The sequence below is a fragment of the Oncorhynchus kisutch genome, linkage group LG1 (assembly GCF_002021735.2).
Source record: "Oncorhynchus kisutch isolate 150728-3 linkage group LG1, Okis_V2, whole genome shotgun sequence".
Taxonomy (NCBI): domain Eukaryota; kingdom Metazoa; phylum Chordata; class Actinopteri; order Salmoniformes; family Salmonidae; genus Oncorhynchus; species Oncorhynchus kisutch.
Genome location: NC_034174.2, coordinates 61,681,158 through 61,701,209, shown reverse-complemented (window position 1 = coordinate 61,701,209; position 20,052 = coordinate 61,681,158). Strand labels below are relative to the sequence as shown.

Here is a 20,052-nt window from a genome sequence, read left to right as displayed (position 1 = left end):
ATAATACACAAAAGTTAAATAAACAAAAGTTTAAAGTTAACATTACACTCACAGAAGTTCCAAGTTCTCTCTCTCTCTCTCTCTCTCTCTCTCTCTCTCTCTCTCCTACATCTTTGTATGATGTATATACTGCATTATGAGTGAATTCCCCTTTAACTATGGGCCCCAGACAGTGCAGTGTAAGGCTTAATTAACCCAAACAATGACTAGTCTGTTCATTAAAAAGCGCTGAGCCCCATTGTTGAAGATTGACAAAACATTAAACCCAGAAGGTCCAGGTAAACTCATCCCAATGCCCCATTAGATAGCTTTGTCTGTGACGTGACCCACCTTTTGTCGGATCAAAAGACAGAGAAGGCACAGAGAACTGATGAGGTCCCCACACCACAGGACTATTGGTTGATTTATCTCCAAAGAGGCTACAGAGTGACCTTAAGGCTCAGCATTACCGGTATGATTGTCAAATGTTTGTCTGCCGACTGTACTTAGCACCAGTGAACAGCATCGGTAGTCAATCTCTTTTGTGTTCACACAGCAAAGACCTTGGAAGGTGTCAGCCACTCAGTCTTGTTGACTTCTTGGTGACAGGGGGCAGTATTTTCTCGTCCGGATGAAATGCATGCCCAAATTCAACTGTCTGCTACTCATCCCCAGAAGATAAGATATGAATATTATTATATTTGGATAGAAAACACAGAAGTTTCTAAAACTGTTTGAATCAAGTCTGTGAGTATAACAGAACATATTTAACAGGTGAAACCACGAGGACAAACCATTCGGTTTTGAGGTCACTCTCTTTTCAATGGGTTTTCATTGGGAATCCCGATTTCTAAGGGACCTTCTTGCAGTTCCTATCGCTTCCACTGGATGTCAACAGTCTTTAGAAATTGGTTGAGGTTATTCCTTTGTGTAATGAAGAAGTATGGCCATCTTGAACGAGGGTCACTTGAAGTGTACTGTTAGATAGAGGTGCGTGACCAGAAAGCATGCTTCAGTTTGTTTTCTTCCTGTATTGAACACAGATCATCCCGTCTTCAATATGATCGATTATTTACGTAAAAAAATACCTACATTTGTATTACAAGAGTAGTTTGAAATGTTTTGGCAAAGTTCACAGGTAACTTTTGAGATATGTTGTAGTCACGTTGAGCAAGTTGGAACCGGTGTTTTTCTGGATCAAATGCGCCAAATAAATGGAAATACATTTTGGATGTATATCGACGGAATTAATCAAACAAAAGGACCATTTGTGATGTTTATGGGATATATTGGAGTGCCAACAAAAGAAGCTCGTCAAAGGTAAGACATTAATGATATTTTTATTTATGCGTTTTGTGTCGCACCTGCAGGATTGAAATATGGTTTCTCTCTTTGTTTACTATGGTGCTATCCTCAGATAATAGCATAGTTTGCTTTCGCCCAAAAGCCTTTTTGAAATCTGACATGTTGGCTGGATTCACAACAAGTGTAGCTTTAATTTGCTGTCTTGCATGTGTGATTTAATGAAAGTTTGATTTTTATAGAAATGTATTTGAATTTGGCGCTCTGCATTTTCCCTGGCTTTTGGCCAGGTGGGACGCTAGCGTCCCACATATCCCAGGGAGGTTAAAATACTCCAAACCAGAAGGTGGCAGTAGCGTTGTTTGGCAATGCATATCCGTGTGTATTGCTTATGGCCTAGATTTGAAGCTACTGAATCTGCGCTAATTTTGCTAGATCACTAGCAAGATGACGAAGAAACGATTTAATTCACTCTCCATAATTGCATACTGCCAGTGCCAGCCCATAGCAAAATGTTTAGCTAGCTAGATAACATTAGCATATACGCTAGCTAGTACAACATAGCTAGCTAGCTAGCTAGCTAGCTAGCTAAGGACACTGCACTAACTTCTTTTAATTAAAAAAAAAACCTGTTACAGCTAGACGTTCCGCTAGCGGAACCCCTCAACAACATCCGGTGAAATGGCAGAGCGACAAATTCAAATTAAATTTATATAAATATTAAACTTTCATGAAATCACAAATGCAATACACCAAATTAAAGTTACACTTGTTGTTAATCCAACCGATGTGTCAGATTTCAAAAAGGCTTTACGGCTAAAGCAAACCATGCGATTATCTGAAGATAGCACCTCACCAAACAAACACATGACATTCCTATTTCAACCCGCCAGGCGCGACACAAAACCCAGAAATAACGATATAATTCATGCCTTACTTTTGAAGATCTTGTTTTCTTGGCACTCCAAAATGTCCCATAAACATCACAAATGGTACTTTTGTTTGATAAATTCCGTCGATATATCTCCAAAATGTCAATTTCTTTGGGGCGTTTGATCCAGAAAAACACCGGTTCCAACTCGTGCAACATGAATACAAAATATCTATTAAGTCACCTGTAAACTTGTTTCAAACAACTTTCCTAATACAACTTTGGGTATTTTTTAACGTAAATAATCAATAAAATTTAAGACAGGATAAACAGTGTTCAATACCGGATGAAAACAAAGTGGAGCGAGCTTTCAGGTCGTGCGCCCCTAACAAACAGTACACTACACTCAACCCTCGTTCTGAACAGCCCTACTTCTTCATTTCTCAAAGGAAAAACATCAACTAAATTCAAAAGACTGTTGACATCAAATGGAAGCGATAGGAACTGCAAGCAAGTGCCTTAGAAATCTAGATCCACTCATTGAAAACACTGTTACCTCAATTGTTTTTTCCCTGGATGGATTCTTCTCAGGTTTTCCCCTACCATATCAGTTCTGTTATACTCACAGACATGATTTAAAAAGTTTTAGAAACTTTTGAGTGTTTTCTATCTAAATCTACCAATTATATGCATATCCTAGCTTCTGGGCCTGAGTAGCAGGCAGTTGACTTTGGGCACGCTTTTCATCCGGGCGTGAAAATACTGCCCCCTAGCCCGAAGAGGTTTTAAGGGGTGGATCAGCTTAATATTGCGGAAAGACTGTTGCTTCCATCAATGTAATTGTCTGCATCATTTCCAATCCCCCATATATTTTTTGGGGTAAATATATATATATATACGGTGGGTCAAAAAAGTTTTTAGTCAGCCAGCAATTGTGCAAGTTCTCCCACTTAAAAAGATGAGAGAGGCCTGTAATTTTCATCATAGGTACACTTCAACTATGACAGACAAAATGAGAAGGAAAAAAATCCAGAAAAACACATTGTAGGATTTTTTATGAATTTATTAGCAAATTATGGTGGAAAATAAGTATTTGGTCAATAACAAAAGTTTATCTCAATACTTTGTTATATACTCTTTGTTGGCAATGACAGAGGTCAAACATTTTCTGTAAGTCTTCACAAGGTTTTCACACACTGTTGCTGGTATTTTGGCCCATTCCTCCATGCAGATCTCCTCTAGAGCAGTGATGTTTTGGGGCTGTTGCTGGGCAACATGGACTTTCAACTCCCTCCAAAGATTTTCTATGGGGTTGAGATCTGGAGAATGGCTAGGCCACTCCAGGACCTTGAAATGCTTCTTACGAAGCCACTCCTTCGTTGCCCGGGCGGTGTGTTTGGGATCATTGTCATGCTGAAAGACCCAGCCACGTTTCATCTTCAATGCCCTTGCTGATGGAAGGAGGTTTTCACTCAAAATCTCACGATACATGGCCCTATTCATTCTTTCCTTTACATGGATCAGTCGTCCTGGTCCCTTTGCAGAAAAACAGCCCCAAAGCATGATGTTTCCACCCCCATGCCTCACAGTAGGTATGGTGTTCTTTGGATGCAACTCAGCATTCTTTGTTCTCCAAACACGACGATTTGAGTTTTTACCAAAAAGTTATATTTTGGTTTCATCTGAACATATGACATTCTCCCAATCTTCTTCTGGATCATCCAAATGCTCTCTAGCAAACTTCAGACGGGCCTGGACATGTACTGGCTTAAGCAGGGGGACACGTCTGGCACTGCAGGATTTGAGTCCCTGGCGGCGTAGTGTGTTACTGATGGTAGGCTTCGTTACTTTGGTCCCAGCTCTCTTCAGGTCATTCACTAGGCCATAGTGGAGATTGGAGTGTGACTGTTTGAGGTTGTGGACAGGTGTATTTTATACTGATAACAAGTTCAAACAGGTGCCATTAATACAGGTAACGAGTGGAGGACAGAGGAGACTCTTAAAGAAGAAGTTACAGGTCTGTGAGAGCCAGAAATCTTGCTTGTTTGTAGGTGACCAAATACTTATTTTCCACCATAATTTGCAAATAAATTAATAAAAAATCCTACAATGTGATTTTCTTGATTTTTTTCCCCCCTCATTTTGTCTGTCATTGTTGAAGTGAACCTATGATGAAAATTACAGGCCTCTCATCTTTTTAAGTGGGAGAACTTGCACAATTGGTGGCTTCCTAAATACTTTTTTGCCCAACTGTATATCCATATACAGTGGGGACAACAAGTATTTGATACACTGCCGATTTTGCAGGTTTTCCTACTTACAAAGCATGAGGAGGTCTGTAATTGTTTATCATAGGTACACTTCAACTGTGAGAGACAGAATCTAAAACAAAAATCCAGAAAATCACATTGTATGATTTTTAAGTAATTAATTAGCATTTTATTATAAAATAATTATTATTATACTATTGATTGATTAACTATGGCTTTTCAAATCACCCAGTATTGCTATCTGCAGCGTTAGTTCTAGGCAAATGTTGCAATTCTTCAGCCATTCCTGGACCTGTGACCAAAAACGATCTACATATGGACAACACCAAAAAAAATGATCTAATGACTCTGCCTCCTCACAGAAAAATCTGCAGAGCTGGGAATATTGTATCCCCCCATATATATAACATTTTATTGGTTGCAAGACTTTTGTATATTAATTTAAATTGAATAATTTGAAGTTTTGAATCCGGTGTTGTTTTGCATATCAATTCATTAACCATGTGGGTACATCGAAAATCTCTTCCCAACTATTTAGCAATTTATATGGCACAGCTGTCAGTTTTTTGTTCCTTAAATGAAATTGGTATATGTTTTTATTTATCAAACTTTTCTTTAACCATTTATGTTCTTTAATACAGGGCCGACATACAAGTTCCTTACTTTTTTCCGCTTCTACTGGCCTCTTACATTTTTGTGGTAATGCTGCAATGAATTGGTTGTAATTTTGGGTAGAGCAGACATTTCCATATGTCTGTGTTAGCTGCATGTGTGACATAACTCCACGAGTCCTATTTATGATATCATTCACTAAAATTATACCTTTTTTAAACATTTCTTCGAATATACTGTTTTTTTAATCAATTAGTATATTTGAGTTTAACCACAATATTTGTTGTATTATTTGTTCTGTCTTTTCAGGTGGATTAAACTGAAATTGCAACCAACTTTCTAAGGCTTTTTTTTATTTTTTATAACGATATTTTGGAGATTATTTCCTTTTCAAACAACCGAAAGTGAGCACGTGTAATCTGAATAAAGGGAAAAAGGCCATTCTTGAACAGAGGATGAGACATTCCTACCAATTTACTAGAGAACCAGTTTGGATTTAAGTATAACTTATGTATGACTGATGCCTTTAGTGAGAGGTCTAATGCTTTAATATTTAATCATTTCTGCCCTCCGGATTCATATTCGTTATATAAATAGGCCCTTTTAATTTTGTCTGGCTTGCCGTTCTAAATAAATTTGAATATATTTTGTTCATATAATTTAAAAAGCAGGTCACTGGGTGTAGGCAATACCATAAGCAAATTGGTTCAACTGTGATATGACTAAAGAGTTAATCAGGGTGATTTTACCACAAATAGACAGGTATTTTCCTTTCCATGGTAGCAAGATCTTATCTATTTTTGCTAACTTTCCATAAAAATGTATTGGAGTGAGAATATTTTTTATTTTGGGATTTGTATACCGAGTATGTCCACATATCTGTCAGACCATTTTATTGGTAAACTACACGGTAATGTAAAATTTGCATTTTTTTATTGATCCAATACGTAATATAGTACACTTATCATAATTTAGTTTTAATCCAGAGAGGATAGCAAAAGTATCTAGATCCTCTATGAGGCCATGGAGAGATTCTAATTGTAATTTTAAAAGAAAACATGAATCATCAGCATACATTGACACCTTAGTTTTTAAGCCACGGATTTCTAATCCCTTAATATTATTGTTTGATATAATTTTTTACAGCTAACATTTTGATGGGAATAATAAATAGATATGCCGATAGTGGACAACCTTGTTTTACTCATCTAGATAGTTTAAAACTTTCTGAGATGTAGCCATTATTTAATATTTTACACCTAGGGTTACTATACATAATTTTAACCCATTTTATAAGAGATTCCCCAAAATTGAAATATTCTAGGCATTTATATATAAACTCATACCAGGCCTAGTGTCCCCGAAATGTCATATTATTCTATTGTTTCCAGTACTTGTCTTATATTAACTCCAATGTATTGACCATGTAAAAAACATGTCTGATTAGGATGAAAATATCTGACAATACTTTTTTAATTCTATGTGCCAAGCATTTTGCTAAGCATTTTGCTAGGATTTTTGCATCACAACACTGAAGTGTAAGAGGTCTCCAATCTTTATATATACTACTTGGGTCCTGTTTCAGTAATAATGATATCAGATCTTCTTGTTGCTTGTCTGATAATCTACCATTTATATAGGAGTGGTTAAAACATGCTAATAAAGGTCCTCTGAGTATATCAAAAAAACGTTTTGTATACTTCCACTGGTTCCATCCAGGTCTGGAGTTTTCAAAGTGAACTGCACTAACTTGGCAGCTAACACAGGCAGCTGTTTTATGGAAACTAGCTAATACATTGTGATTTAGTTATAATGTCAATACTAGCTACAGTGGTTAGCTAGCTTGGAGGAAGTATTTAGTGTTGTATGCATTGCGTCTATGCACTTAGCAAGCTACCATCCCATAGCCTACATTGCATATGAAATGTGACTGGCTCATCCCTGGATGTACGGACAAAAAAGCTGGATGAGAGAATGCCAAGAGTGTTCAAAGCTGTCATCAAGGCAAAGGGTGGCTACTTTGAAGAATCTCAAATATAAAATATTTTAGATTTGTTTAACACTTTTTGGGTTACTACATGATTCCATATGTGTTATTTAAAAGTTTTGATGTCTTCACTATTGTTCTACAATGTAGAAAATAGTAAAAGAAAGAAAAACCCTTGAATGACTAGGTGTGATCAATTTGATGTTATTTTAAATGGACAAAATAAAAAAAGGACATTTCCAAGTGACCCCAAACTTTTGAACGGCAGTGTATATATTATTATTTTGTTGATTGCAATGGAATCATGCATTGCATGTTTTTTCTGTTCAGTTTTGATCTCATTTCCTTCTAAACCCCCCCCCCCCTCCACAAAAAGCCCAGAATGTTTCAATGCGTGACAGCAAACGGAAGATGAAAATCTTCCGTTTGTGTTGTATGGTCACTGGTGTGAGTTTGTTTAAGATAAATCAGAGTGACGTTTTCCTGCTTGTCCTTCACCGTCGTGGTCTGTTGTGTGTCATCTGTAAGCTTCAGCGACGAGTTCTAAGATCTGCTTTCCTCCCACCAAACTCTGCTCCCACACCCCCTTGTGCATGTGGGATTTCCCCTTCACTCTCAATCGCGTTCAGTCGAGCTTCAGCGAATGCCGAGAGCTACCCCTCCCTCCATCCGTTGCTCCCTCGGTTTCTTCCTTCTTTCCCTCTCCCCCTCCTCTGATGCACAGGTCGAGGCTATGTTGCTCTAGTCAGTGCCTTTCCAGCTGTCCCAGCAGCTGTTTTTGAAATTGCCCCCCGACACACACACACACACACACACACCTACCTCCAGGAGGGAATGTTTAGAGGTTGGCAGAGGGGTAGAGGGTGGATATGTATGGGGGAGTTGGGGAGTTTAATTCTTTCAGTGCTCTGTAGGAGTGGGAGAAGGGTATGTTTGTTCAGGAAGAAGTTTTGCGACTTGTTATATTTTGGGTGTTAAAGTGCATTGAGATGGTCAATGTTGATTCTTTAACTCAGTGTACTTCTGACTAACTATATAATGGCAAGCATTTCGCTATACTAGCAATAACATTTGCTAACCATGTGTATCTGAACAATAAAATGTGATTTTGACACTTTCCTAATATTGAGTTTCACCCCTCTATTTTGCCCTCAGGACAGCCTCATTTTGTCAGGGCGTGGACTCTATAAAGTGTCGTAAGTGTTCCACAGGGATGCTGGCCCATGTTGACTCCCAATGGATGTCCTTCGGGTGGTGGACCATTCTTGATACACATGGGAAACTGTTGAGCATGGAAAATCCAGCAGCGTTGCAGTCCTTGACACAAACCGATGTGCCTGGCACCTACTACTATACCCCTCTGAATGGTACACATACACAATCCATGTCTCAATTGTCTCAAGGCTTTAACCTGTCTCCTCACCTTAATCTACACTGATTTAAGTGGATTTAACAAGTGACATCAATAAGGGATCATAGCCTTCACCTGGATCCACCTGGTCAGTCTATGTCATGGAAAGAGGTGTTCTTAATGTTTTGTACACTCAGTGTATATTTAAGTGCACCTTATTTAATATACCAGGCTTTTAAAATGCAATATTGGTGCACAATTTCTACTTAAAATATCAAATGGATGCAAAAGGCACTCTATTCGTGGAATGACCCAGGTAATCCTTTTTCAGTGGGAATCTTAAGGATTTACCCACAAACAATGCCATTATTAGACTAACACATCTGTAAAGCTGGACAGGAGGCAAGACTGCTTGGTTTGTTTTCTCTCTCTCTCTCTTTCTGTCTTAGAAAACAAGTAGTTGGTTCATCTCTCTCTCTCTCTCTCTCTCTCTCTCTCTCTCTCTCTCTCTCTCTCTCTCTCGTCTTTCCCCTCAACTGATAATTATGATCCCAAGTGTCTGTATGATGTAACCAAGATGCTGTTCGTACCTCTCAGGAAAGCTTTACAGCCTTGCATAACTTTACAGCCTTGAACTTCACAGTTTTCTCTTGGGTGCGCTTTATATTCCTGGACTAAAAAGTCATTTTTTAAGCCCACGTATCCAGATTAAGCCCACCCCTGGATTTTGAAAGCCTGGGGTGGCTTAATTTGGGTACATGGAAAGGGTCTCTTAAAGTGATATTGGTAATGCCTACGGGCGGCTTTAGTTTGATGTCCAAGACCATATCCGAAACAAAGAGAAGGGCTTCCTGTCTTCTCAACCCCTGGAGGACTTTAAGCCAAATTCTTGTCACATTGCAACCAAGCGACTCCTGCACTACAGGCATTTTCTTCAAGTCAAATACCTGCTGTGAGGGCAGCTATTCACCCAGATGCTTTTGTCATTCATGCGTTCCTTTGGATGAAGTGTCGTTTAGAGACGAGAGCCAAAGGCTGAGCCTGAGAGCCTGAAACAGATGTAGTACTGTAGTCTAGATTCCCCTTTGGTCCAAGCCAAAGGCTGAGCCTGAGAGCCTGCAACAGATGTAGTACTGTAGTCTAGATTCCACTTTGGTCCAAGCCAAAGGCTATCGCCAGCTAATAATAATAAAATAATAATATATGGTATTTAGCAGACGCTTTTATCCCAAAGCGGCTTTCCGTCATGTGTGGATACAAGTCTCATGTATTTAAATCAATGGTGTTTAGCCTAAAGACAAATATTTCAAATATGATTTGAAATCTTTCAAATAGTTTAGCCAGCTAAATCCCTCCGGCTTTTCAAATTCATTCAACCGGATGGGAGAATGGACATAACATTGGTTTAGTTCCGCTATTTCTCCTTGTGCCGTATGTAGTTGTTATCCGCCGTTTTCTTTTCTTTCTTTTCTAGAGAGCAAATTAAATTCACAATGTAATTCCAGCTAGACCTAGGCTCAAATATTCAAAATCTGCCAAGAACACCTGCCAGGTGCACTTTTGAGACTTTAGTTCCATTGTGCCAGGCAAGTTCAGTCAAGCACAGCTAAACTATTTGAAAGATTTCAAATTCTATTTGAACTATTTTTCTTTAGGCTAAACACAGTTGATTTAAATACATGAGACTTGTCAGATGTGATTTGCGTCACATTGCTTCTTCCATTGTGGCAAAGGCACCTGAGGCTTATGGCTTTGTTGTCTGGTAGCTAGTATAAAGTATAGACCATATATTGTGTTCCATAAAGGTTATTGAAAAGAGCAGAGGCTCTGAACTATCTATTCAGACCCCAGTCTTACCTACAGGTTATGGGAATTGTGCTCTTGTAGTATTTCTCCAGTAGATAATTCGATTGAAAATCGATTGAAACATAATTACACTTTGACATTATGGAGTATTGTGTGTAGGCCATTGACACAATCTATTTTAAATACAGGCTGTAACACAACTTGGAAAAGGCATGAGGTGTGAATATTTTCTGAAGACACTGTACTACAGTAATTTACGCAAAAACACAATAGTAAATACTACAGTATACTACAGTCCGTAAAAACACTACATGAATTACTATAGTATATAAAAAAAAGATTGGACTATAGTTAACTGTAAATACTACAGTATATGACAATAAATACTACAGTATGTACTGTAGTGTTTTTGCAGTACAAATCAATAGTAAGAAGGTGTTTCTAATGTTTGGTATACTCTGTGTATCACAATACAATATAGGTCAACGAGTCATATCCATATTTCACAGTATAGGAGGAAATTCCCAAGCACTGGCCTTAGACCAGTTTTTCTTCTCTGTTCTTTATTATGATTTGACTACACTACTATGCATTCGGAAAGTATTTAGACCCCTTGACTTTTTCCACATTTTGTTACGTTACAGCCATATTCTAAAATTAATTGAATTGTTTTTCTTCCCCTCATCAATTTATAAACAGTACGTCATAATGACAAAGCATTTGACATTTTTGCAAATGTATTAAAAAAACAACAATGGAAATATAACATTTACTTAAGTATTCAGACCCTTTACTCAGTACTTTGTTGAAGCACCTTTGGCAGCGATTATAGCCTCAAGTCTTCTTGGGTATGTTGCTACAAGCTTGGCACACCTGTATTTGGGGAGTTTTTTCAATTACTCTCTGCAGATCCTCTCAAGCTCTGTCAGGTTGGATGGGGAGCGTTGCTGCACATCTATTTTCAGGTCTCTCCAGAGATGTTTGATCGGGTTCAAGTCCAGGCTCTGGCTGGGACACTCAACGACATTCAGAGACTTGTCCCGAAGCTCCTCCTGCATTGTCTTGGCCGTGTGCTTAGGGTTGTTGTCCTGTTGGAAGGTGAACCTTCGCTCCAGTCTGAGGTCCTGAGCGCACTGGAGCAGGTTTTCATCAAGGACCTCTCTGTACTTTTCTCTGTTAATATTTCCCTTGATCCTGACTAGTGAGCCTAGTCCCTGCCATTGAAAAACATCCCCACAGCATGATGCTGCCACCATCACGCTTCACGGTAAGGATGGTGCCAGGTTTCCTCCAGACGTTTGATATTTGGCATTCATGCCAAAGAGTTCAATCTTGGTTTCATCAGACCAGAGAGTCTTGTTTAGGTGACTTTTAGCAAGCTCCAAGTGGGCTGTCATGTGCCTTTTACTGAGGAGTGGCTTCTGTCTGGCCACTCTACCATAAAGGCCTGATTGGTGGAGTGCTGCAGAGATGGTTGTCCTTCTGGAAGGTTCTCCCACCTCCACAGAGGAACTCTGGAGCTCTGTCAGATTGACCATCGGGATCTTGGTCGCCTCCCTGACCAAGGCCCTTCTCCCCTGATGGCTCAGTTTGGCCGGGTGGCCAGCTCTAAGTAGTCTTGGTAGTTCCAAACTTCTTCCATTTAAGAAGGATGGAGGCCACTGTGTGCTTGGGGACTTTCAATGCTACATACATTTTTGTACCCTTCTCCAGATCTGTGCCTCCCCACAACCCTGTCTCGAAGCTCTACGGACAATTCCTTCAACCTCATGGCTTGGTTTTTGCTCTGACATGCATTGTCAACTGTGGGACCAATCAAGTTGTAGAAACATCTCAAGGTTGATCAATGAAAACTGGATGCACCTGACCTCAATTTCGAGTCTCATAGCAAAGAGTCTGAATACTAAATAAGGTATTTCTGTTTTACATTTTTTATACATTTGTAAAAATATCTAAAATTATGTTTTTGCTTTGTCATTATGGGGTTTTGTTTGTAGATTGAGGATTTTTTTATTCAATAAATTTTTGAAAAAGGCTGTAATGTATTTGTTACTTTTATTTTTTATTTTTATTTTGGTATTTTTCTTAACTGCATTGTTGGTTAAGGGCTTGTAAGTAAGCATTTCACAGTGAGGTCAACACCTGTTGTATTCAATGTATTTGACAAATAAAATTTGATTTGATTTGGATCAAAATGTCGAAAAACAGAAGGGGTCTGAATACCTTCCGAAAGCATTGTACAGTGGGGCAAAATAGTATTTAGTCAGCCACCAATTGTGCAAGTTCTCCCACTTAAAAATATGAGAGAGGCCTGTACACTTCAACTATGACAGACCAAATGAGAAAAAAAATCCAGAAAATCACATTTGTAGGATTTGTAATATTTAGTATTTATGCTGCAGTAGTTTATGTGTCGGGGGGCTGGGGTCAGTTTGTTATATCTGGAGTACTTCTCCTGTCCTATTCAGTGTCCTGTGTGAATCTAAGTGTGCGTTCTCTAATTCTCTCCTTCTCTCTTTCTTTCTCTCTCTCGGAGGACCTGAGCCCTAGGACCATGCCCCAGGACTACCTGACATGATGACTCCTTGCTGTCCCCAGTCCACCTGGCCATGCTGCTGTTCCAGTTTCAACTGACCTGAGCCCTAGGACCATGCCCCAGGACTACCTGACATGATGACTCCTTGCTGTCCCCAGTCCACCTGGCCATGCTGCTGCTCCAGTTTCAACTTCCACCTGACTGTGCTGCTGCTCCAGTTTCAACTGTTCTGCCTTATTATTATTCGACCATGCTGGTCATTTATGAACATTTGAACATCTTGGCCATGTTCTGTTATAATCTCCACCCGGCACAGCCAGAAGAGGACTGGCCACCCCACATAGCCTGGTTCCTCTCTAGGTTTCTTCCTAGGTATTGGCCTTTCTAGGGAGTTTTTCCTAGCCACCGTGCTTCTACACCTGCATTGCTTGCTGTTTGGGGTTTTAGGCTGGGTTTCTGTACAGCACTTTGAGATATCAGCTGATGTACGAAGGGCTATATAAATAAATTTGATTTGATTTGATTTAATGAATTTATTTGCAAATTATGGTGGAAAATAAGTATTTGGTCAATAACAAAAGTTTATCTCAATACTTTGTTACATACCCTTTGTTGGCAATGACAGAGGTCAAACGTTTTCCGTAAGTCTTCACAAGGTTTTCACACACTGTTGCTGGTATTTTGGCCCATTCCTCCATGCAGATCTCCTCTAGAGCAGTGATGTTTTGGGGCTGTTGCTGGGCAACATGGACTTTCAACTCCCTCCAAAGATTTTCTATGGGGTTGAGATCTGGAGACTGGCTAGGCCACTCCAGGAACTTGAAATGCTTCTTACGAAGCCACTCCTTTGTTGCCCGGGCGGTGTGTTTGGGATCATTGTCATGCTGAAAGACCCAGCTTCATCTTCAATGCCCTTGCTGATGGAAGGAGGTTTTCACTCAAAATCTCACGATACATGGCCCTATTCATTTTTTCCTTTACACGGATCAGTCATCCTGGTCCCTTTGCAGAAAAACAGCCTCAAAGCATGATGTTTCCAACCCCATGCTTCACAGTAGGTATGGTGTTCTTTGGATGCAACTCAGCATTCTTTGTCCTCCAAACACAATGAGTTGAGTTTTTATCAAAAAGTTATATTTTGGTTTCATCTGACCATATGACATTCTCCCAATCTTCTTCTGGATCATCCAAATGCTCTCTAGCAAACTTCAGACGGGCCTGGACATGTACTGGCTTAAGCAGGGGGACACGTCTGGCACTACAGGATTTGAGTCCCTGGCGGCGTAGTGTGTTACTGATGGTAGGCTTTGTTACTTTGGTCCCAGCTCTCTTCAGGTCATTCACTAGGTCCCCCCTGTGGTTCTGGGATTTTTGCTCACCGTTCTTGTGATCATTTTGACCCCACGGCGTGAGATCTTGCGTGGAGCCCCAGATCGAGGGAGATTATCAGTGGTCTTGTATGTCTTCCATTTCCTAATAATTGCTCCCACAGTTGATTTCTTCAAACCAAGTTGCTTACCTATTACAGATTCAGTCTTCCCAGCCTGGTGCAGGTCTACAATTTTGTTTCTGGTGTCCTTTGACAGCTCTTTGGTCTTGGCCATAGTGGAGTTTGGAGTGAGACTGTTTGAGGTTGTGGACAGGTGTCTTTTATACTGATAACAAGTTCAAACAGGTGCCATTAATACAGGTAACGAGTGGAGGACAGAGGAGAATCTTAAAGAAGAAGTTACAGGTCTGTGAGAGCCAGAAATCTTGCTTGTCTGTAGGTGACCAAATACTTATTTTCCACCATAATGTGCTAATAAATTCATAAAAAATCCTACAATGTGATTTTCTGGATTTTTTTTCTCATTTTGTCTGTCATAGTTGAAGTGTACCTATGATGAAAATTACAGGCCTCTCTCATCTTTTTAAGTGGGAGAACTTGTACAATTGGTGGCTGACTAAATACTTTTGTACATACAGTGGGGCAAAAAAGTATGTGGAAAACCCTTCAAATTAGTTGATTTGGCTATTTCAGCCACACCCGTTGCTGAGATGTGTATACAATCGAGCATAGAGCCATGCAATCTCCATAGACCACTGGTTCTCAATCCTGGTCCAGGGGACATTTTTGTTTTTGCCCTAGCACTACACAGCTGATTCAAATGATCAACTCATCATGAGGGTTTGATGATTTGAATCAGCTTTGTAGTGCTAAAGCAAAAATACAAATGTGCACCCCTTTGGGCCCCCAGGACCAGGATTGAGAACCACTGCCATAGACAAACATCGGCAATAGAATGGCCTTACTGAAGAGCTCAGTGACTTTCGAATGTGGCACCATCATAGGATGCCAACTTTCCAACAAGTCAGTTCGTCAAATTTCTGCCAGAGCTGCCCCGGTCAACTGTAAGTGCTGTTATTGTGGAGTGGAAATGTCTAGGAGCAACAACGGCTCAGCCGTGAAGTGATAGGCCACACAAGTTCACAGAATGGGACCGTCGAATGATGCAGCGCGTAAAATCGACTGTCTTCGGTTGCAACACTCACTACCAAGTTCCAAACTGCCTCTGGAAGCAACGTTAGCACAAGAACTGTAGGTTGGTCACTTCATGAAATGGGTTTCCATGGCTGAGCAGCCACACACAAGCCTAAGATCACCATGCCCAATGCCAAGCATTGGCTGGAGTGGTGTAAAGCTCGCCGCCATTGGACTCTGGAGCAGTGGAAACGCATTCTCTGCAGTAATTAATCACGCATCACCATCTGGCAGTCCAACGGACGAATCTGGGTTTGGTGGATGCCAGCACCAAAATGTAAAGTTTGGTGGAGGAGGAATAATGGTCTGGGGATGTTTTTCATGGATCTGGCTAGGCCCCTTAGTTCCAGTGAAGGTACAGCATACAATGACATTCTAAATGATTCTGTGCTTCCAACTTTGTGGCAATAGTTTGGGGAAGGCCCTTTCCTGTTTCAGCATGACAATGCCCTCGTGCACAAAGCGAGGTCCATACAGAAATGTTTTGTCGAGATCGGTGTGGAAGAACTTGACTGGGCTGCACGAGCGTTGACCTCAACCCCATCGAACACCTTTGGGATGAATTGGAACACTGACTGTGAGCCCGGCCTATTCGCCCAATATCAGTACCCGACCTCACTAATGCTCTTATGACTGACTGGAAACTGCAGCAATGTTCCAACATCTAGTAGAAAGCCTTTCTAGAAGATTTGAGGCTGTTATAGCAGCAAAGGGGGGACCAACTCAATATTAATGCCTATGATTTTGAAATGAGATGTTCGACAAGCAGTTGTCCACATACTTTTGGTCATGTAGTGTATAAATAAAGCAGTCAGGCCTTGTCCAGGTTGAACTGCTCCTAGATCAGTAGGTGAACCATATCACATTTATAAGGTCTGCTCTAGAATAAACTGATCCTAGATCAGTAGGGGAACCTCAGACATCTTTCACAACAGGGGGAGAAAGATACTCCATGTTCCCTGGGGGGAGGGGAGAAAGCCTTAACTAATGTGAAGGAGGTGTCATGGCATGTTAAGATTTACTGGGCAACTATCTTCACGAGGACCCTGACCGTGCTGGAAAACCAGATATTTACTTAACCGAGTTTGCAGCAGGAGAGGGTTCACTTGAGCATGTTTTCATAGCTACAATTGCTTCACATTGTCAAAATTCCTACGATTTCAATTCTAGTTGAAGTCATCATGATAAAATGTACTTTCTGAACCCTACAGCCGGTCATTCCCAGCAGTTTTGGGGTAAAAAGTGACAGGATCTCCGATTGTATCATGGACATTGACAATTGTGACTTCAACCACATTGTGGTTCAAAAACATCATTATCCAAAAACCTATTTGAACTGTAGGCTATATTTAACTTTGGCGTTATGAGAAAATCTTGAAGTTGCAGAAATTCTGCCGAAAAATGATCATTCATGTCTTTCCTGATGATAACACATTTGTAATATTCCAATCCCAGATCAACACCAATGGCTTTCTGGCAGTAGAAGAACCTAAGGTGGAGTCGGAGTACCTGGGAAAGATGCCTGCCAGCTTCGGAATGATAGCGATTTTCCTCGGGGATCTGGACAACAGCGACGGAGTGGGGAAGGTGTACTACCGGCAGGACAGCAGGCCCTCAGTGCTTCTCCGCACCATTGACCACATCAGCCAGGCATTCCCTCAGGACGATGAGATCAAGCCCACCCACGCCTTAATCATCACATGGGAGAACGTGGCGGCGCACGGCGAGCATGGTCGAGGAGATGGGCTGGACAGAAAGGTAAGGAGAACCCTCATAGATTGACTTAGATAGGGTCATATTAATTTTTACGTCTTTTAAAATATGTCATTGGATATATTGAACTGTTGATAAACTTGTTTTAATGCAACGTTGATATGGATAGCATTTGAAATTATAATTTGACACCATATTTTTTATCCACCTAATATGAAGTTGCCTAAAACCCATACATTGTACAATGTAGTTGCAGGTACAGTATAGTAAGAGTATTGTTACACATGGCTACATAGTCCTTCCAACTGTGTTTGCAGTTTTTATGGTGGGCTACATAGATTTTTTTTGTTACATATTTAGTTCACTGTCTCAAGCCAAACTCAAAGGTAGTGCACAAAATAAGTAATAGGGTGCTAGGACTCAGTGTCCCACTTCTATCTTATCTTTCTACCATGTAGAGAAACACGTTCCAGCTGGTGGTGGCGTCTATGGCGTCCGCCTCCTATGCCATCTTGTTCTACCCCAGGGAGGGGCTGCAGTACATCTCCACGCCTGTGGCGGGCCAGAGCGTACCAGTTCACGCCGGTTTCAGCCAGGGTCTGGTTCAGGCCTGGTTCAGCTGGAGCAGCAGCCAGGGGCCCTACTACCGCATCGCCACCGACGACGAGGCGTCCGTCAGACAGCTCTCCGAGTAAGTTGATTGGTTGGTGGGTGGGTGGGTGGGTGGGTGGGTGGGTGGGTGGGTTGGGTTGGTTGATTGGTTGATTGATTGGTTGATTGATTGATTGGATGATTGATTGGATTTCTGTAGTACGCTTCCAGATGCTCCAAGAACTTTACATAGGCTTAGTAAGTGTTGTTCATAGAAAACTTGGTTAGGTTTCTGTCATTCTGTTTTGAACTGGTATTTGCATAGTTACATTGCATTATGGTAATTATGTAATGATTACATATACCCTGACATATGCATAAAGCTTCTTCATAGAGGCAGGTCTCATAATGATCCATTCTGTCTCCCGCTAGAGAGACCAACTCAGGCAGGCGTGGTGTGTGGGTGTACGAGATCGGCACCTCCCCGTTCTTCTCCTCCATCACCCCAGGCCTGGTCACCAACCTGTCCCCGGAGGAGGGCGTGGCAGTTGGGCAGGTGGAGCAGGTGTCAGAGTCTCCACCCAGAAACAATGGAGAACAACAGGAGATTGAATTCCCTCCCTATGAGCACGAGGAAGAAGAGGAGACACCTGAGCCGGAGCTGCCCCCAACTATCTACCCGGTCCAGTACCAGCCCAGATACCCTGTTGTCCCTGAGTCGCCCCAGACCAGCTACCCTGAGCCGGTCCAGACCAGCTATCCTGAGTCGGTCCAGACCAGCTATCCTGAGTCGGTCCAGACCAGCTACCCTGAGTCGGTCCAGACCAGCTACCCTGAGTCGGTCCAGACCAGCTACCCTGAGCTGGTCCAGACCAGGTACCCTGAGCCGGTCCAGACCAGGTACCCTGAGACAGTCCAGACCAGATACTCTGTGCCGGTCCAGCCTGCCCAGCTGCAGCCACCCCGCTACCAGCCTCAAACCCCACAGGTGGTGGTCGTGGATGAAGATGATGCCCTTGATGTTGATGGTAACCCATGAAAGAAACAACACCAATTTAATCTGTGTCTGAAATAGAAACAGTCAAGACTGCCATGACATAAACATTGGTTTAGTTTAGTTTATTAGGATCCCCGATAGCTACTGCACATATAGCAGCTACGCTTCCTGGGGTCCACATAAAACATACAAATACGTGACAAAGTACCAAACAGGTATAGACAAGAACAACATAAGATATTACATTAAATTTAAAAAATGTAAAGAAATAAGTTATATATAGGAAAGACACCGAGACAACAAAAATGCTATTTACACACTTTTCATATTCATACAGTACAGTTAAATTAGATGTTTAGAAAGAGGAAAGCTCAGGTTTTGCCTGAGTAACCTCTGGAGGCAGAGCATTCTGAGCGACGCATTAAATCTGTTTTTGGTGTGGGTACCGCGAAGAAACTCTGGTGGGGTATGTACAGTGCATTCGGAAAGTATTCAGACCCCTTGACTTTTTGCATATTTTGTTACATTACAGCCTTATTCTAAAATTGATGAAATAGTTTTTTCCCCCTCATCAATCTACACACAATACACCATAATGACAAAGCAAAAACATGTTTTTAGACATTTTTGCACATTTATTTAAAATATAAAACTGAAATATCACATTTACATAAGTTTTCAGACCCTTTACTCAGTAGTTTATTGAAGCACCTTTGGCAGTAATTACAGACTCAAGTCTTCTTGGGTATGACACTACAAGCTTGGCACACCTTTATTTGGGGAGTTTCTCCCATTCTTCTCTGCAGATCCTCTCAAGCTCTGTCAGGTTGAATGGGGAGCGTCGCTGCACAGCTATTTTCCGGTCTCTCCAGAGATATTCATTCAAAGATGTTCAAAGACTTGTCCCAAAGCCACTTCTCCATTGTCTTGGCTGTGTGCTTAGGGTCATTGTCCTGTTGGAAGGTGAACCTTTGCCCCAGTCTGAGGTCCTGGGGACTCTGGAGCAAGGTTTTCATCTAGGATTTCTCAGTATTTTGCTCCGTTCATCCTTACCTCAGTCCCTGCCGTTGAAAAACATCCCCACAGCATGATGCTGCTACCACCATGCTTCACGATAGGGATGATGCCAGGTTTCCTTCAGACATTCCTTCTTGGCATTCAGGCCAAAGAGTTCAATCTTGGTTTCATCAGACCAGAGAATCTTGTTTCTCATGGTCTGAAAGTCCTGTAGGTGCCCTTCGGTAATCTTCAAGAGGGATGTCATGTGGCTTTTACTGAGGAGTGGCTTCTGTCTGGCAGAGTGACCAGTTTGGCCAGCTCTATGATGAGTCTTGTTGGTTCCAAACTTCTTCCATTTAAGAATGGTGGAGGCCTCTATGTTCTTGGGGACCTTCAATGCTGGAGAAATTTTTTGGTACCCTTCCCCAGATCTGTGCATCGTCACAATTCTGTCTTGGAGCTCTATTGGAGTGACAATTCCTTCGACCTCGTGGCTTGGTTTTTGCTCTGACAT

General features: G+C 41.2%; 1 protein-coding gene across 1 annotated transcript in view; it reads left to right on the top strand.

Moving 5' to 3' along the window:
- Positions 1-20,052, top strand: part of LOC109889476 (nidogen-1) — a 62,666-nt gene that overhangs the window by 1,075 nt on the left and 41,539 nt on the right. Inside the window, exons 2-4 of the mRNA XM_031828842.1 lie at positions 16,694-16,996; positions 17,410-17,642; positions 17,975-18,570. Coding sequence (XP_031684702.1) covers positions 16,694-16,996; positions 17,410-17,642; positions 17,975-18,570 — 1,132 coding nt within the window. The remainder of the gene's footprint in view (positions 1-16,693; positions 16,997-17,409; positions 17,643-17,974; positions 18,571-20,052) is intronic.